The sequence below is a fragment of the Hyperoodon ampullatus genome (genome assembly GCF_949752795.1).
Source record: "Hyperoodon ampullatus genome assembly, chromosome: 9".
NCBI lineage: Eukaryota > Metazoa > Chordata > Mammalia > Artiodactyla > Ziphiidae > Hyperoodon > Hyperoodon ampullatus.
Genome location: NC_136922.1, coordinates 22368265 through 22383195, shown reverse-complemented (window position 1 = coordinate 22383195; position 14931 = coordinate 22368265). Strand labels below are relative to the sequence as shown.

The following is a 14931-nucleotide window of genomic DNA, read 5'->3' as shown; positions in this document are numbered from 1 at the left end:
AGTATGAAAACATGCATTTAGAATTGATGAAATAGGATAGTGGAATTATTTGAATTATTTAATGAGCACTTACTATGTGGCGAGCCCTGTGCTAAGCGCTTTATTGATGAAGAAATTTTATTACCCCCATTTTAAAGATGTAGAACCTGAGGCTCACAGAAATTAAATGGCTTGCCAGAAAACATTTATCTAATAGATAGAAAAGGGCAGAACTAGGATATAAACCTAGATTTGGCTGACTCCAGAGCCCACACCCTTACCTAGAATTGAAGTTAAGGTTATCAAAGTTGTCTGCTTTTGGCTTAAAATTCCAGCTTTTAGTGATCTTTTATTGATACAGTAACATTCAGTAATTTGTACAATATTTTAAAAATTATTTTTCTTTGTCAGTTTCTAAGTAACTTGTAAGATTTAAGTTAATGTATCAGTTAACGGTCCATCAGAAAATTATATTTTTCTGGAAGTCTGGAAGTCTTCATTAAAAATGGAAATTCTTTAATGTTTTATAATACAACAGTATCAAAACAAAACTCTCATTTTTAAAAACTTATTTTATTATGGAAATTTTCAAAAATAAAGAGAATAGTATAATGAACCCCTGTGTACTCATCCTGCAACTTCAGCAGTTATCCTGTGGTCAGTTTTGTTTTACCTGTATCCCCAACCTGAACCCTCATCCCAGTTGATTGGTTTGAATCCCATTCCAGGCATGATTAATTTTCATGTCCACATACTTAAGCATGTGTCTCTAAAGATGGGGTACTTTTTAGACCATAACCACAATATCATTGTCTTAAGACAGCTAACACATTTTATAATAACAGATATCCAGTCAGTATTCAGATTTCTCTGATTGTTTCATAATTTTACAGTTGGTTTGTTTGAATCAGGATCCAGCCACTATGTCTTACATTTTACTGATAGCTCTTAAATTTCTTTTTAATCTGTAGGTTTCTTTATTATTATTATTATTATTTAATTTTTGAAGAAACTGAGTTGTTTGTCCTATAGGATTGTCTCTAAGTATGGATTTTACTGAATCTTGGCACATATTTTGAAGAAGCTTCTATATTGAAAGGATCTACAATTATCCATGTGTGAAGTTTTAGTAGTTTTTAGAAACCAAAGAAGCAATAGAAAAGAAGGCAAAATAACCTCTCAGAGAATAGGGTCTTTTACTAGAGTTTTCTAGATAATTGCTTCAAATATCTGTTTCCTTTTGGTAGTGTAATTATTTGCTTCCTACTCTGTTCCCAGGATTGTATTTTTGTTTTCTGATGGAAAAAAAATAGAACAACTGGGCCATGTGCTCTGGGGCCTCACCCCCACATTTGGTCCATCTTGCTTCACCTATACACCCCTTCCTCCCGCTGGCTTTTTTTAAAGCATGTCCCAGCCATCATATTGCACCTGTAGTACCTTAATAGGTAACTCTAAAAGAAAGCTTTAAAAAGAAGACGTTTTATATTTTTAAAAAGACAGTACCTCATTGTGGTTTTGATCTGCATTTCCCTGATGATTAGTGATGTTGAGCATCATTCCATGTACCTGTTGTCCATCTGTATGTCTTCGAACAAATGTCTATTCAGATCCTCTGTCCATTTTTTTTTTTTACAAATTTATTTACTTATTTTTGGCTGCGTTGGGTCTTCGTTGCTGCGCGCGGGCTTTCTCTAGTTACAGTGAGTGGGGTGCTACTCTTCTCTGCGGTGCACAGGCTTCTCATTGCGGTGACTTCTTTTGTTACGGAGCACGTGCTCTAGGCACTCACGCTTCAGTAGTTGTGGTGCACAAGCTTAGTTGCTCCGCGGCATGTGGGATCTTCCCAGACCAGGGCTCGAAGCCATGTCCCCTGCGTTGGCAGGCGGATTCTTAACCACTGCACCACCAGGGAAGCCCTCTGTCCATTTTTAATTGGATTTTTTTTTTGCTACTGAGTCATATGAGTTATTTTTTTATATTTTGGATATTAACCCCCTATGAGATACATGATTTTCAAATATTTTCTCCCACTCCGTAGGTTGCCTTTTTTTCTTCTTTTTTAGTTATTTGTTTGGCTTCATCAGGTCTGTTTTTTTTTTTAAAGATTTTGTATTTTATTTTATTTATGTATTTATTCATTTATTTATTTGGCTGCGTTGGGTCTTCGTTGCTACACACGGGCTTTCTCTAGTTCCAGCGAGCAGGGGCTACTCTTCGTTGCGGTGCACGGGCTTCTCATTGCGGTGGCTTCTCTTGTTGCGGAGCATGGGCTGTAGGCGCGTGGGCTTCAGTAGTTGTGGCACACAGGCTCAGTAGTTGTGGCTCGCGGGCTCTAGAGCACAGGCTCAGTAGTTGTGGCGCACGGGCTTAGTTGCTCCACGACATGTGGGATCTTCCCGGACCAGGGCTCGAACCCGTGTCCCCTGCATTAGCAGGCGGATTCTTAACCACTGCGCCACCAGGGAAGCCCACAAATTCCTTTTTAAGAAATGAGTTGCTGAGGCAGCTATAAAACATCTGGCAGAAGGTAGTTAGTATTCTGCATTATATGAAAGGCAACCCAGACATGAAGGAGACATGGTCTTACAAGAAAACAATAGACAAATTAGAGAGTCTTTTCTAAGGGAAAATAATACGCTTGAGATATATATGTGTCAGAATTATTTTTTTAATATTTATTTATATTTATATTTATTTATTTACTTATTTATTTATTTTGGCTGTGCCAGGTCTTAGTTGTAGCACTCGGGATCTTAGCTGAAGCATGGGGACTTCTTAGTTGCAGCATGCGAACTCAGTTGCAGCATGCATGCGGGATCTAGTTCCCAGACCAGGGATCGAAACTGGGCTCCCTGCATGGGGGGCACAGAGTCTTACCCACTGGATCACCAGGGAAGTCCCCCAGATTATTTTTAACCAATACTTTTCAATTCATCACCTTCAATCCTGACTGCCAGGAGAGACTTCTGCTGTATAAACGGGTAGACAGTCACCCCTCTGCAGACAACTTAACATCTGATTGAAGGGTTGACCAACATGAACAAGAAGGTAAATGAAGGGAATTGCCTGGCAGTCCAGTGGTTAGGACTCCGCGCTTCTACTGCAGGGTGCACGCGTTCAATCTGAATCCTGCAGGCCACGCAGCGCTGCCAAAAGAAAAAAAAGTATGTCTTATTTTACCCAGGAAAGATCAGGAAAGATTTCTAGCTTTTGTTTTAGAAAAAGTCTAATTTTTTGAGCAATATTGTTATTTTTTATTGTATTTTGTTATTCTCTACTAAATTTTATATATTTTAAATTTTTCTTGAAATATTGTTGATTTACAGTTTTGTGTCAGTTTCAGGTTTATAGCAAAGAGATTGTCATATATATATCGATGTATTTTTTTTTAAGATTCTCTTCCATTATAAATTATTACAAGATATTGGAAACAGTAAGTTCTTGTTGGTTATCTACTCCATATCTAGTAGTGTGTATATTACAATCCCAAACTGCTCATTTATCCCTCTCCTACCCTTTCCCCTTCGGTAACCAGAAGTTTGTTTTCTATGTCTGTGAGTCTATTTCTGTTTTGTAAATAAGTTCATTTGTATCAGTTTTTACATTCTACATATAAGTGATATCATGTGATATCTTTCTTTCTCTGTCTGACTTACTTCACTCCGTATGATCATCTATAGGTCCATCCATGTTGCTGCAAATGGCATTATGTCATTCTTTTTATGGCTGAGTAGTATTCCACTGTGTATATTATACCACATCTTCTTTATATATTAATCTGTCGATGGACACTTAGGTACTATCTTTTTTCTTTTAAAGTAAATTGTTTTATTTTATTTTATTTATTCATTTTTTTGGCCGCACCGTGCAGCATGCGGGACGTTAGTTCCCTGACCAGGGATCGAACCCATGCACCCTGCATTGGGAGCATGGAGTCTTAACCACTGGACCGCCAGGGAAGTCCCAATAATATCTTTCTTATATTAAGCATTTTGAAGTGAGCCAAATACAGTCATCCCTCAGAATCCATGGGGGATTTGTTCCAGGACCCCTTGGATACCCAAATCCGCAGGGTGCTCAAGTCCTTTATACAAAATGGTGTAGCATTTGCACAAACATTGGAACATACTCCCAGATACTTAACTCATCTCTATATTACTTATGATACATTATACAATGTAAATGCTATGTATATAGTTGCAGAAACAATGTAAATGCTGTGTGAATAGTTGCCAGTGCATGGCAAATTCAAGTTTTGCTTTCTGGAAATTTCTGGAATTTTTTTTCCCTTTTTTTTTTTTTTTTTTTTTTTTGCGGTAGGCGGGCCTCTCACTGTTGTGGCCTCTCCCCTTGTGGAGCACAGGCTCCGGACGCGCAGGCTCAGCGGCCATGGCTCACAGGCCTAGCCGCTCTGCGGCATGTGGGATCTTCCCAGACCGGGGCACGAACCTGTGTCCCCTGCATCGGCAGGCGGACTCTCAACCACTGCGCCACCAGGGAAGCCCTCCCCAGTATTTTTTTTTTTTTTTTTTTTGCGGTACGCGGGCCTCTCACCGCTGTGGCCTCTCCCGTTGCGGAGCACAGGCTCCGGACGCGCAGGCCCAGCGGCCATGGCTCACGGGCCCAGCCGCTCTGCGGCACGTGGGATCCTCCCGGACCGGGGCACGAACCCGTATCCCCTGCATCGGCAGGCGGACTCTCAACCACTGCGCCACCAGGGAGGCCCTCCCCAGTATTTTTGATCCATGGTTGGCTGAATCTGTGGAGGCAGAACCTGTGGATATGGAGGACCAACTGTACCATTGATTCATTTTAGAATGTATGTTTTTGAAATTTTAAATATTTAATACAGGTAAAAGGGACGTGTGGTGACAAAGTCCTCTCCGTCCACAGGCCTTCACCCCTCTACCCAGAGACACCCACTGGGAAACATTTCTCTGTATCCTCCCAAGGGCATGTACAAGCACAAAGATACATTTCATTCTGCTTTTTACAAAAACTGTAGCACGTGTTATGTTGTGTTCTACTGCTCTTTGTTGTTTTCACATAAAAGTCTAGCTGAGGCTATTTTGGAGATGCACTATCTTGTTCTTTTAAATTTATTTATTTATTTATTTATTTATTTTTGGCTACATTGAGTCTTCGTTGCTGCGCACGGGCTTTCTCTAGCTGCGGCGAGTGGGGGCCACTCTTCGTTGCAGTGCACGGGCTTCTCATTGCCGTGGCTTCTCTTGTTGCAGAGCACAGGCTCTGGGCTCAGGGACTTCAGTAGTTGTGGCACGCAGGCTCAGTAGTTGTGAGGGGGGGCCCAGGTTCGATCCCTGGTCTGGGAACTAGATCCCGCATGCATGCTGCTACTGAGTTCGCATGCTGCAACTAATTAGTCCCCATGCTTCAACTAAGATCCCGAGTGCTGCAACTAAGACCCAGCACAGCCAAAATAAATAAATAAATAAATATTAAAAAAATAATTCTGACACATATATATCTTAAGCATATTATTTTCCCTTAGAAAAGACTGTCCGATTTGTCTATTGTTTTCTTGTAAGGCCATGTCTCCTTCATGTCTGAGTTGGCTTTCATATAATGCAGAATACTACCTTCTGCCAGATGTTTTATAGCTGCCTCAGCAACTCATTTTTTAATTTCTTCCCACTGTGCCACCAGGGAACTCCCTACTTTGTTCTTTTAACAGCTGCATCCTGTCTCATTACGTCAGTGACTTTTAGCCAGGAGGCACTTTGGAAATTTGTGGGCCTCTGATGGGGGCAATGCTGGACATACTATAATGCCTGAGACTGCCCCACTGACTTCCAAACGTCTGGCCAGATGTTAGTGTATGTGAAAAACTCATTTTTAATTATGTAAGTCTAAACTCCATTTTACATATTAACATGAAGGGTTTGGTTTTGGGTTGCTGAAAAATTTGAATATCCCTGGCACTTCCGAGGCCTCCAACTGCTGTGTAATGGAAGGGAAGCATGAACTTCAGAAGGGCTTAAAGCCTACTGGAATCATGTCAGAGAGCCACAGAGATCAACTTAGAGGGGCTTGTACTAGCCAAATTTGGGATGATTTGAGCATCAAAACAAATGAGTGCAGGGACTTCCCTGGTGGTCCAGTGATTAAGACTACAAGCTCCCAATGCAGGGGGCCCGGGTTTGATCCCTGGTCAGGGAGCTAGATCCCACATGCTGCAACTAAGACCCGGCACAGCCAAATAAATAAATATAAAAAATGAGTGCAATTGTTTGTAACACGTTTAATGAAAATCCATGAGTCCATAGTGGTAGGAGGAGGGAGAGAGAGATTAGAAGATTACTCGTTTTCGCGACTACAGAATAATTGACTCAGGGCAATTCCCTGGTGGTCCAGTGGTTAGGACTCCTCACTCACGGGTTCAGTCCTTGATCAAGGAACTTGGATCCTGTAAGCCACGTGGCATGGCCAAAATAATTTTTTAAAAAATTGATTCAGGTGAAGATCATTAATTGATGCTAAAAGAAAACAATCAGGTGAAAGGTCTGGGAGCAGGGTCTTCACACAAAGGCAAAGTATCATCCCACAGGTTACCTACTCAGCAGAAAGAATACAAAGTACCTTTCCAGTGGGGCAGTCTGACCTCCTGTTGAGTCAGTCTGAGATCATATGCTATCTGACAAGAGGCAGGATTAAGTGCATATAGCCATCACCTACAATGCCTTCCTGCATAAAATGTTGAACATGTATCCATTCAAGCTTCTCTAATTCCCAGTTTACAGAAAACACAAGAGCCAGAGGAACAAGCAAGTAACACGAAATGGAGACCTTAGGCAGCTCCAAAATCAGGGACATTTGACGAAGTCCATGTCCTGGACTGTTTAAGGAGTTGTCAAAAAAAAAGCAAGAGGCCAAGACCACACAGTGTAGGACTCAATTTATATGAAATGTCCAGAAAAGGTAAATCTAGAGACAGAAAGCCAACTTGTAATTGCCAGGGGCTGGGAGTGAAAGCAGGAGGGACTGCAAATGGGCACAGGGTCTTCCTGGTGTGGTGGATTATGGTGATGATTGCACAACTCAGTAAATTCACTGAAATTATTGTACTCAAAATGGGTGAATTTTATGGTGTATAAATTATCTCAATAGGCTTTTTAACATTCATAAATAGAAATTACAATATGTTAAAAAGTGGAAGGACTGTTGTAGATTGAAAGAGACAAAAAGAGACCTAACAAAGTGTGTGAACCTAGGTTGGATCCTTGGGGGCAGTGGGGTGTGCATGTGGGCAGGAGAGAGCCTTATTAAACACATCAATTGTATGTAAATTATACCTTAATAAAGCTGATTTTAAAAACACCTCTAGGGACTTCCCTGGTGGCGCAGTGGTTAAGAATCTGCCTGCCAATGCAGGGGGCCGGGGGTCTGAGCCCTGGGCCGGTAAGATCCCACATGCCACGGAGCAACTAAGCCCGCGCACCTAGAGCCCATGCTCCACAAGAGAAGCCACCGCAATGAGAAGCCTGTGCACACTGCAAGATCCAACGCAGCCAAAAATAAAACCGCCTCCAGAACCAGTGGGGGAAATCTGAATAAGGACCATACACTGCAGGTTTTATGGATTTTTCTTGTTTTCTGAGGTGTGCTAAAGGAACTTGGTGAGCCCTACCTTATTGGATGCATGGCTGGCCGACTTCTCTGGAAGTAGCAGCTCTTGTGCTCAGGGAAGCTGAAGCCACACTGTAATCGATTCTGCTCACTTTGCCTTGTCCTGGAGGCCTTCATAATGTAGCAGCCGCTTACCCTTTCAAAACTAAACAGTATGTTTTTAGGGACACACGTAGGTGATAGATTGATAAACACTAAATCAGGGTAACCTCAAAAAAAAAATAATGGCCCTCTAGTGAGGGATAGAGTATGCAACTGGGGAGAACTCCCAAGGGGAGTTCTTGATCTTAAAGGAAACCATGTTTATGAACATAAAAGCCTCATCTGGACCAGATTATGGCTCAGACTACCATTCCATTGTACAACTCTGCACAATGGAATGAGTACAAGACCTCAAATGACCATGAGGACCTCTACAACTAGCCAGGGAGAAGTTCCCTAATCTATAGTTACCTGGTCACCAATTGGTCTGGGGCAAGCCAGAGCCAGATGCCTTCCGCAGGTAGACTGCACCACACCCCGTCTGCCTGCCTTTCTCTAGCAGACTGAACTTCACCATTGAGCTGTCATAAACCCTGTACTCTGCATTTACATTCTCAAACAGCTACAGATATCCCAAGAACATGGTCCAAAGACCCTTCCCCACAGAGGCTAAAGCTCAACATATTTCCCTCAAGGAGGGCCACCACAGAAAAAGCTCACATTAAGCTGTTAAAATTAGCTATGATTTTCAATGTTATAGTAATTTTGATGGATAACCCTAAATGTGCCAAGTGAGAATTTTCCACTGTCACCCTTAAAGGAGTACGGCTCCAACATGGTCACAATCTTTAAGTTCCACCTTGTTTTTTCCCTGCCCGAGCCTACATCTTCAGTATTCCAGTCACAGCTTGCCCTTGGGATACTCAATCAGCAAAATTTAATTCTTGGATCAGGGAAGCAAAAAAGAAAGATACTCTTTTAAACAAACACAGCAACTCTCTTAGAAGTAATGTGTTGCTGCTTAAAATGAAATCTACATCAATACCCTAACCCAAACAAGGACAGACAACAGTTGTTTAGTTTTTATTTCATAACCATAAACTTAACTTTGCAATTCAGCTAAACTTGGAGGGGAATAAGGAAAATATGGAACCCAAAGAAGTGCAATGAGAGCACAAAGATTATAGTATATTTTGAGCAGATGGGGATGAAGGGGTGCTCTCCTGAGCTACAGAAGGAATGGTCTGGTGGTTAAGATAAAACACAAGTCAAATTTATTATTAGATTTGTCCACAGTCAGCAATGGTGATCTTCTTGCTGGTCTTGCCATTCCTGGACCCAAAGCGCTCCATGGCTTCCACAATATTCATGCCCTCTTTCACCTTGCCAAAGACCACATGCTTGCCATCCAACCTGGAAACAGAAGAATAAACATTACGACCTGCGACCTGCAGGTAGTAATGAAATAAGAGAGAAATAAGCAGCCTGCATTGTGCATTGAGATAAGAACAGTGTCCCACAAATCAATATAGCATACCCAAGCAAGAGAAGACCAGAAGAGTGGTTTGTCCAGCTTTTAGTACTAGCTAATGTCGACTAGTTAAATACTGGTAACATTTTATCCTTTTACCTAAAAAAAAAAAAGTGTCAACACCAGATTTCTTTAAGCCAGTCTAAAAAAGGTGGTCTCCAAGAGTCTCTTATCACTGTTAAGAATCCTAATTTTACAATGGACCCCTAAAGAAGAGCCAACAAATCACATGCTAATTAGATGAAAGCACCACTCTTAAATTCAACTACTCAATAAAGTGCCCTGTTTTGCCATTAGAGTATCTCACTTTCTATAGTGCACTATCTAAATTTGTGACTACTCATGCCCTTCTACTACTTTAGAGCAGGAAACAGCAGGGAAAGGTTGCCTTTGCTATGCTCTGGTCTTACCACTCAGTCTTGGCAGTGCAGATGAAAAACTGGGAACCGTTTGTGTTGGGGCCAGCATTTGCCATGGACAAGATGCCAGGACCCGTATGCTTCAGGAGGAAATTCTCATCATCAAATTTCTCCCCATAAATGGACTTGCCACCAGTGCCATTATGGCGTGTGAAGTCGCCACCCTGTGAACATAAAAGAGGAACCTGTCACTTTTGGCAACACAGTTGGAAAACATGCCAAGTCTGCAAGGTTCAAACTTTAAAACTCACGTTTAAACTAATTAAAAGGGTCAAGTGGAACCAAAATGGTAGAATTAACATTTTAGTTCATATATGCACTTTAAAAAAAAAGAACATTTATTACAGACCACAACAATTTAGATGGCATGGTTATCAGTGCAAAATTGTCAAACAGACAAATAGAAAACAAAGTATAAAAGTAGACGCACAAATGCAGACAGACCATATGTGCACATTCTGAAGGGTTCTGGCTCAATCCCAAATAAAGAGAACCCAAATCAGTATCAGTAAATTTCATACCTGGCACATAAATCCCGGAATTATTCTGTGAAAGCAGGAACCTTTATAACCAAAGCCTTTCTCCCCAGTGCTCAGAGCACGGAAGTTTTCTGTTAAAATAAAGTGTATATGTATATAGACACGACAGTTAAAATCAGAATACCTTTGTTAAACATTTAAACAATAAATAAAACTAACCTGCTGTCTTTGGAACTTTGTCTGCAAACAGCTGTAAGAGAAAATGACAGTTAATGAAAAACATCTGCTTCCATATTTTGTTGCTTAGTACCCTTGTCTTTAGGGGCCTCTGAATCATAAATTCATTTTCTCACTAGAAGAGAATGCTTCTTCAGTAATTACTTTGAATCCCAAATAAGAACGGCTCCTGACAGCCTTAAGGTCCTGCGGGGTTGGGTTAGCAACATGACACCCAAAGACATGCCAAAACTCCAGAACCAGGAATGACTCAGATAGTGTGAGGCTTCTAAAAAGTGACTTAGAACTTTTATGTGTATCACACCTATTCTAAACAGATATATGGTCTCTCAAAGGTACATCACCTCCCCCAACTTCAACTTGAACCTAAAGACAAGAACTTTCAAGAATAGCAAGTACTCCTGCACGATCAGGGAGTAAATAGCTGTAATTTTAGTCACTGGTAATGAAAATGCTACTACCTCCAATCTGTTAACATAGCTTTATGGATTGGATGAGCAGTCACTTCTTGGTTTCCAGGTCCCTTACCTAGTAGTGGGGTAAAAAATAAAGATTGGTTTCTAGTACAACTGCTTCGAACCTTTCCTGCATATATCAAACATTTTGGCTAAAAAAGCTTAAATACCATAGAAAACGCAAGCCCTTGCATAAAGACAGTTTAAAGTACTTAATGAACTATTCCACAGACCTGTGACTTCAATCATCTACTGAAATCCCTGGATGTTTCTTAGAAGACTTGCTAGCTAGCTTCTATGTACTGTACATAAAACGTACGGTTTTAAGTATTAACGTGTCTCCAACCCTTGTACTAACTCGTTTCCCTTTTAGACCCTTACTAAAGTTAAAGCTCGCAGTGGCACTTCCACCTCCATTCTCACCAAGGGATCTGTCAGAGCGCCTATCTCATTTCCATTAAGCCCTCTGGCTAACCTGAGACACACAAGCTACAAAGGGTTAGGCTCACGCCAAGTTTCCACGTGGCCCCTGGCCAATTATCAGCTGACTTCAGATAAAGGTGGAGTATATATCTACTGCATGTAATATTTCTCCAGAGTTTTAACGTCAGGGCAAGTTTCCACATGGGCCCTTATCAATTCTTAGCTCTGACTACAGTGAGAGTGGGCTACAGACTGATCTGCATGGGGGGGCTATCTAAACTTGGACTAAGATCCTACAACCTGATCACTGGCGGCTCTTTGAGAAGTGGTAAAAGAGGATAAAACCACTTAGGGCTACACCCCAAGACCTACCATGTTGGGTTAACTGGAACGGAATCCCATTTACCGTTTGAAGAGCTCGCCGAGTTACTTAGCTACCCTGCTGTGATTACAAACTGATTAAGAAGTACCCATAACACGCCTGAACTAATTAGGAAACCACCGGAGAAGGCCTGCCGCGCTGCCGGTCTCGACTAGCCCGTTCTGCGCGGGGACGACAGGGAGGGGCCCGGGCGCCTCCCACCCGCCGTCACCGCAGCGGAAGGCGGGCCTCGGCGCCAGCGGAGGGAAGGCGGCCGGCACATTTCCGCTCGGGGTGGGGGCGGGGAGGGGCCTCTTTCTACATCAACCTCGCAATTTTAAGACACCCGGGGAAGCCCTCGAGCCGGCCGACCCCGCACCCTTGTAACCCAACCCTGAACTAGCAAGTGTCCTTCGGGACAAGGGATGGGCTGCTATCCCCACCGGCCCTTGGCGCGCCCGGCGCGGGAAAAGGCAGCCTTCAGGTGCGGCCGCCGCGTCAGCTCGAAGGAAGCGGCTTCCGAGTCCTCGAGGGCGGCCCCGGGAAGGTCGCGGCTGGCCGGGGCCGGCGCCCGCCTTCCGCTTGGGGCGTTGCCGACCCTCAGGGCTCCGCGGTCCCACGCGGCGGCCAACGGCTCGCGGCCCGAGCACGTGCGCGGCCGGAAGGGCGCGGCCGCGCCTCCCCCGCCCGCCCCGCCTTTGTCTGCCCGCCGCCCCCGGCCTCCCAAAATGGCCCCTCGTCAGGAAATGGCGCCGCGCCGCCCGCGTTCCTCAGGCGGGGCGCCCGCACCCAGCCCCTCGGCCTCCCCCCGCCGCCCGCTCAGGCCCACCCGGCGCGCCGCCGCCCGCCCCAACCTCGAAGGAGACGCGGCCCAAGGGCTCGCCGTCGACGGCGATGTCAAAGAACACGGTAGGGTTGACCATGGTTGGGCTGCGCGGGAGATCCCGATGTGGCGGCGTCTGCAAAGCAGCACGAGCCCCACCGCCCGCCTCTTTTATAGCCGGTTCAGGCCCCGCCCATGGCCGGTCGCGCGCCTCATCTCTGGCCAATCGCGACCACGGGTCAGTCGAAGTGACGGTGTGCCTGGGCCTATGGGTGGAGATGGCGCCGGAGAGGAGGGACGGAAGACGCGCGTGCGCGCTGGCAGATGCAGGCAGGTTCCCGCCCGCCGCCTCGGTCTCCGCGTTGCGGTGCGGGGTCGCGCGCAGGCGACTGGGTTGGGGATGGGGCTTGGAGACCGCCCTGGTGGGCCGGTTGGGTCGGTGGGAGCCCGAGAGACATGCACCTGCCTGGGCCCGCGGCCAGGACGTCTTCCCATCGCGCAGAGGGGGCAACTGAGGCAAACGCAGGCCTCAAGGTCGCGCCGCCCGCCAAGGTCGCTCGGGGTCCAGGGCCCGTGCCGCTCTGGGAGGCCAGGTGGCTTTGGGCATCACCATTTTCCCACTGCAGATGAGGATGAGGCGCAGCCGCCGCCCTCTCTCCCTTCCCCCTTTCTCCCCTAGTCTGAAAGGTTATGAAATGCTTCCAAAATACCCTACTTTCCGAAAATATCTTGCACACTCTGCTTGAATTTTCTCCAGGAGGAAGACGTTAAAACAAGAGCCTGTCACTTCCCTGGTAGCGCAGTGGTTAAGAATCGCCTGCCAATGTGGCGACATGGGTTTGAGCCCTGGTCCGGGACGATCCCACATGCTGTGGAGCACCTAAGCCCTTGCGCCACAACTACTGAGCCTGTGCTCTAGAGCCCGCGAGCCACAACTACTGAGCCAGCATGCCACAACTACTGAAGCCCGGGTGCCTAGAGCCCGTGCTCCCCAGCAAGAGAAGCCACCGCAATGAGAAGCCCGCGCACTGCATCAAAGACCCAACGCAGCCAAAAATAAATAAATAAATTTATTTAAAAAAGAAAAGTGAATTCCCTTAGGCAAAGATATTAATAATACTTTTATTACTAGTACTAAATGCACTTATATGGCCCTGGTCTTTTGTTCGGAAAACCTTGAAAAGAAAATTTATATATCCTCTGACATTCAGAATGTTACTTAGTATCTCCAAAACCAGGATAGGGTTGTGAGAAGCAAATGAGAGTCCTTATGAAAGATGAAATCCAGTGTCTGGCATCATGCCATCGTTATTAATAATGGCATTGTGAGCCTACATCTGCCCAGAATTTATAGAGAGTGCGGTTTTGTTCTGACAACCACCCCAGAATCCCCATTTACAGATGCGGAAAGTGAGCATCCTTCATGTTAAGTAGCTTGCTCAGAGTAACCAGCTTAGGAGTATTAGCGAAGCCAGAACTCGCAACTGCGTTTTTGCCCATTCCCCAGCACCGGTGCTTTGTGACCTTGAGGAAGCTGCTTGTCCTTATCTGACACTGAAAAAATGACCCGAGGCCCTCAGGCATAAACTCTCTCACCTTCTCTCTCCTCCACCCTGAACCTTAAAGCAGTTAGGAACCCCTCCTAAGAAATAAATGAATGAATAATAAGGTCATCACTTATGACTTCCCTCACTTTACTATTCAGAGCCCTCCCTTCTCTTCACCATCATCATAGTCCTCTCACTTACTTCTTCTACCAAGAACTCAGACGGGCACCCTCCACCTGCGAGGGCTAGAGGCAGTGAGGGGAAGCCAGGCTGTGTCCTGTGCAGGCCCCAAAGACGGGGGTCTCTGTGGCAGGCACGCAGGCGTGGCCAAAAGGATCCTGTCTGCAGCCAGGCCAGCCTGGGCATTACTGACCTAAGTTAGGTGGTAAAATGTGCAGTAGTTTTTTGTTTTGTTTTGTTTTTCTCTCTCTCTGTCTCTTTGACTTATGTATGCATTTATTTTTCTTGCTGCACTGTGCGGCATGCGGGGATCTTAGTTCCCCAAACAGGGATTGAACACTCGCCCTAGGCAGTGAAAGCATGGAGCCCTTAACTACTGGACTGCCAGGGAATTCACTGCATTTTCTTTTTTGACAGCTTTTAACAAGTGAATTTCATGGTACCCAGGCTTTATTGAGATGTAGTTTACATACCATGAAATTCACTTGTTTTAAGCATACAATTCAGTGACTTTTTAGCAAATTCAGAGCAGAGCAGATATCACCACAATCTAATTTTAGAACATTTCCCTCACCCAGAAAGAACCTTGTGCCCATTTTTAGTAACTCCCTGTTTCCACCCAATAACTGCTTTTAAAATTGTGTAGTTAAAAATTGATTTAGACTTGTGGTTTCAACTGGAAATATTAAAGTTTATATATTGCAATTTTTTTTCTTTTTTTTTTTTTTCTTTTTGGCTGCATTGGGTCTTCATTGCTGCATGCAGATTTTCTCTAGTTGTGGCGAGCGGGGGCTACTCTTCGTTGTGGTGCATGGGCTTCTCATTGTGGTGGCTTCTCTTGTTGCGGAGCATGGGCACTAGGCGC

The 14931-nt window shown here is 44.6% G+C and overlaps 1 protein-coding gene across 2 annotated transcripts; it reads right to left on the bottom strand.

Moving 5' to 3' along the window:
• Positions 1 to 8862: 8862 nt before the first annotated feature.
• Positions 8863 to 12454, bottom strand: PPIA (peptidylprolyl isomerase A). Of its 2 annotated transcripts, none has more exons than XM_079711659.1 (5): positions 12371 to 12454; positions 10260 to 10290; positions 10083 to 10171; positions 9553 to 9725; positions 8863 to 9024 (listed from the first exon to the last, which is right to left on the bottom strand). In XM_079711659.1, the coding sequence occupies exons 1-5, from the start codon at positions 12437 to 12439 to the stop codon at positions 8892 to 8894; spliced, it is 495 nt and encodes a 164-aa protein (XP_079567785.1). In that variant the 5' UTR covers positions 12440 to 12454; the 3' UTR covers positions 8863 to 8891. The 2 variants fall into 2 exon arrangements, with proteins under 2 accessions (XP_079567785.1, XP_079567784.1); XM_079711658.1 differs by lacking the exon at positions 12371 to 12454 and adding an exon at positions 11528 to 11545.
• Positions 12455 to 14931: the final 2477 nt, after the last annotated feature.

Bases quoted from the DNA above. Each gene is read 5' to 3' on its own strand.
- PPIA (XM_079711659.1), bottom strand. From the start codon at position 12,439: ATGGTCAACCCTACCGTGTTCTTTGACATCGCCGTCGACGGCGAGCCC. The intron at 10,291-12,370 runs GTTGGGGCGGGC...TTTCTCTTACAG, and splicing joins TGGGCCGCGTCTCCTTCGAG to CTGTTTGCAGACAAAGTTCC. The intron at 10,172-10,259 runs GTTAGTTTTATT...TTATTTTAACAG, and splicing joins CAAAGTTCCAAAGACAGCAG to AAAACTTCCGTGCTCTGAGC.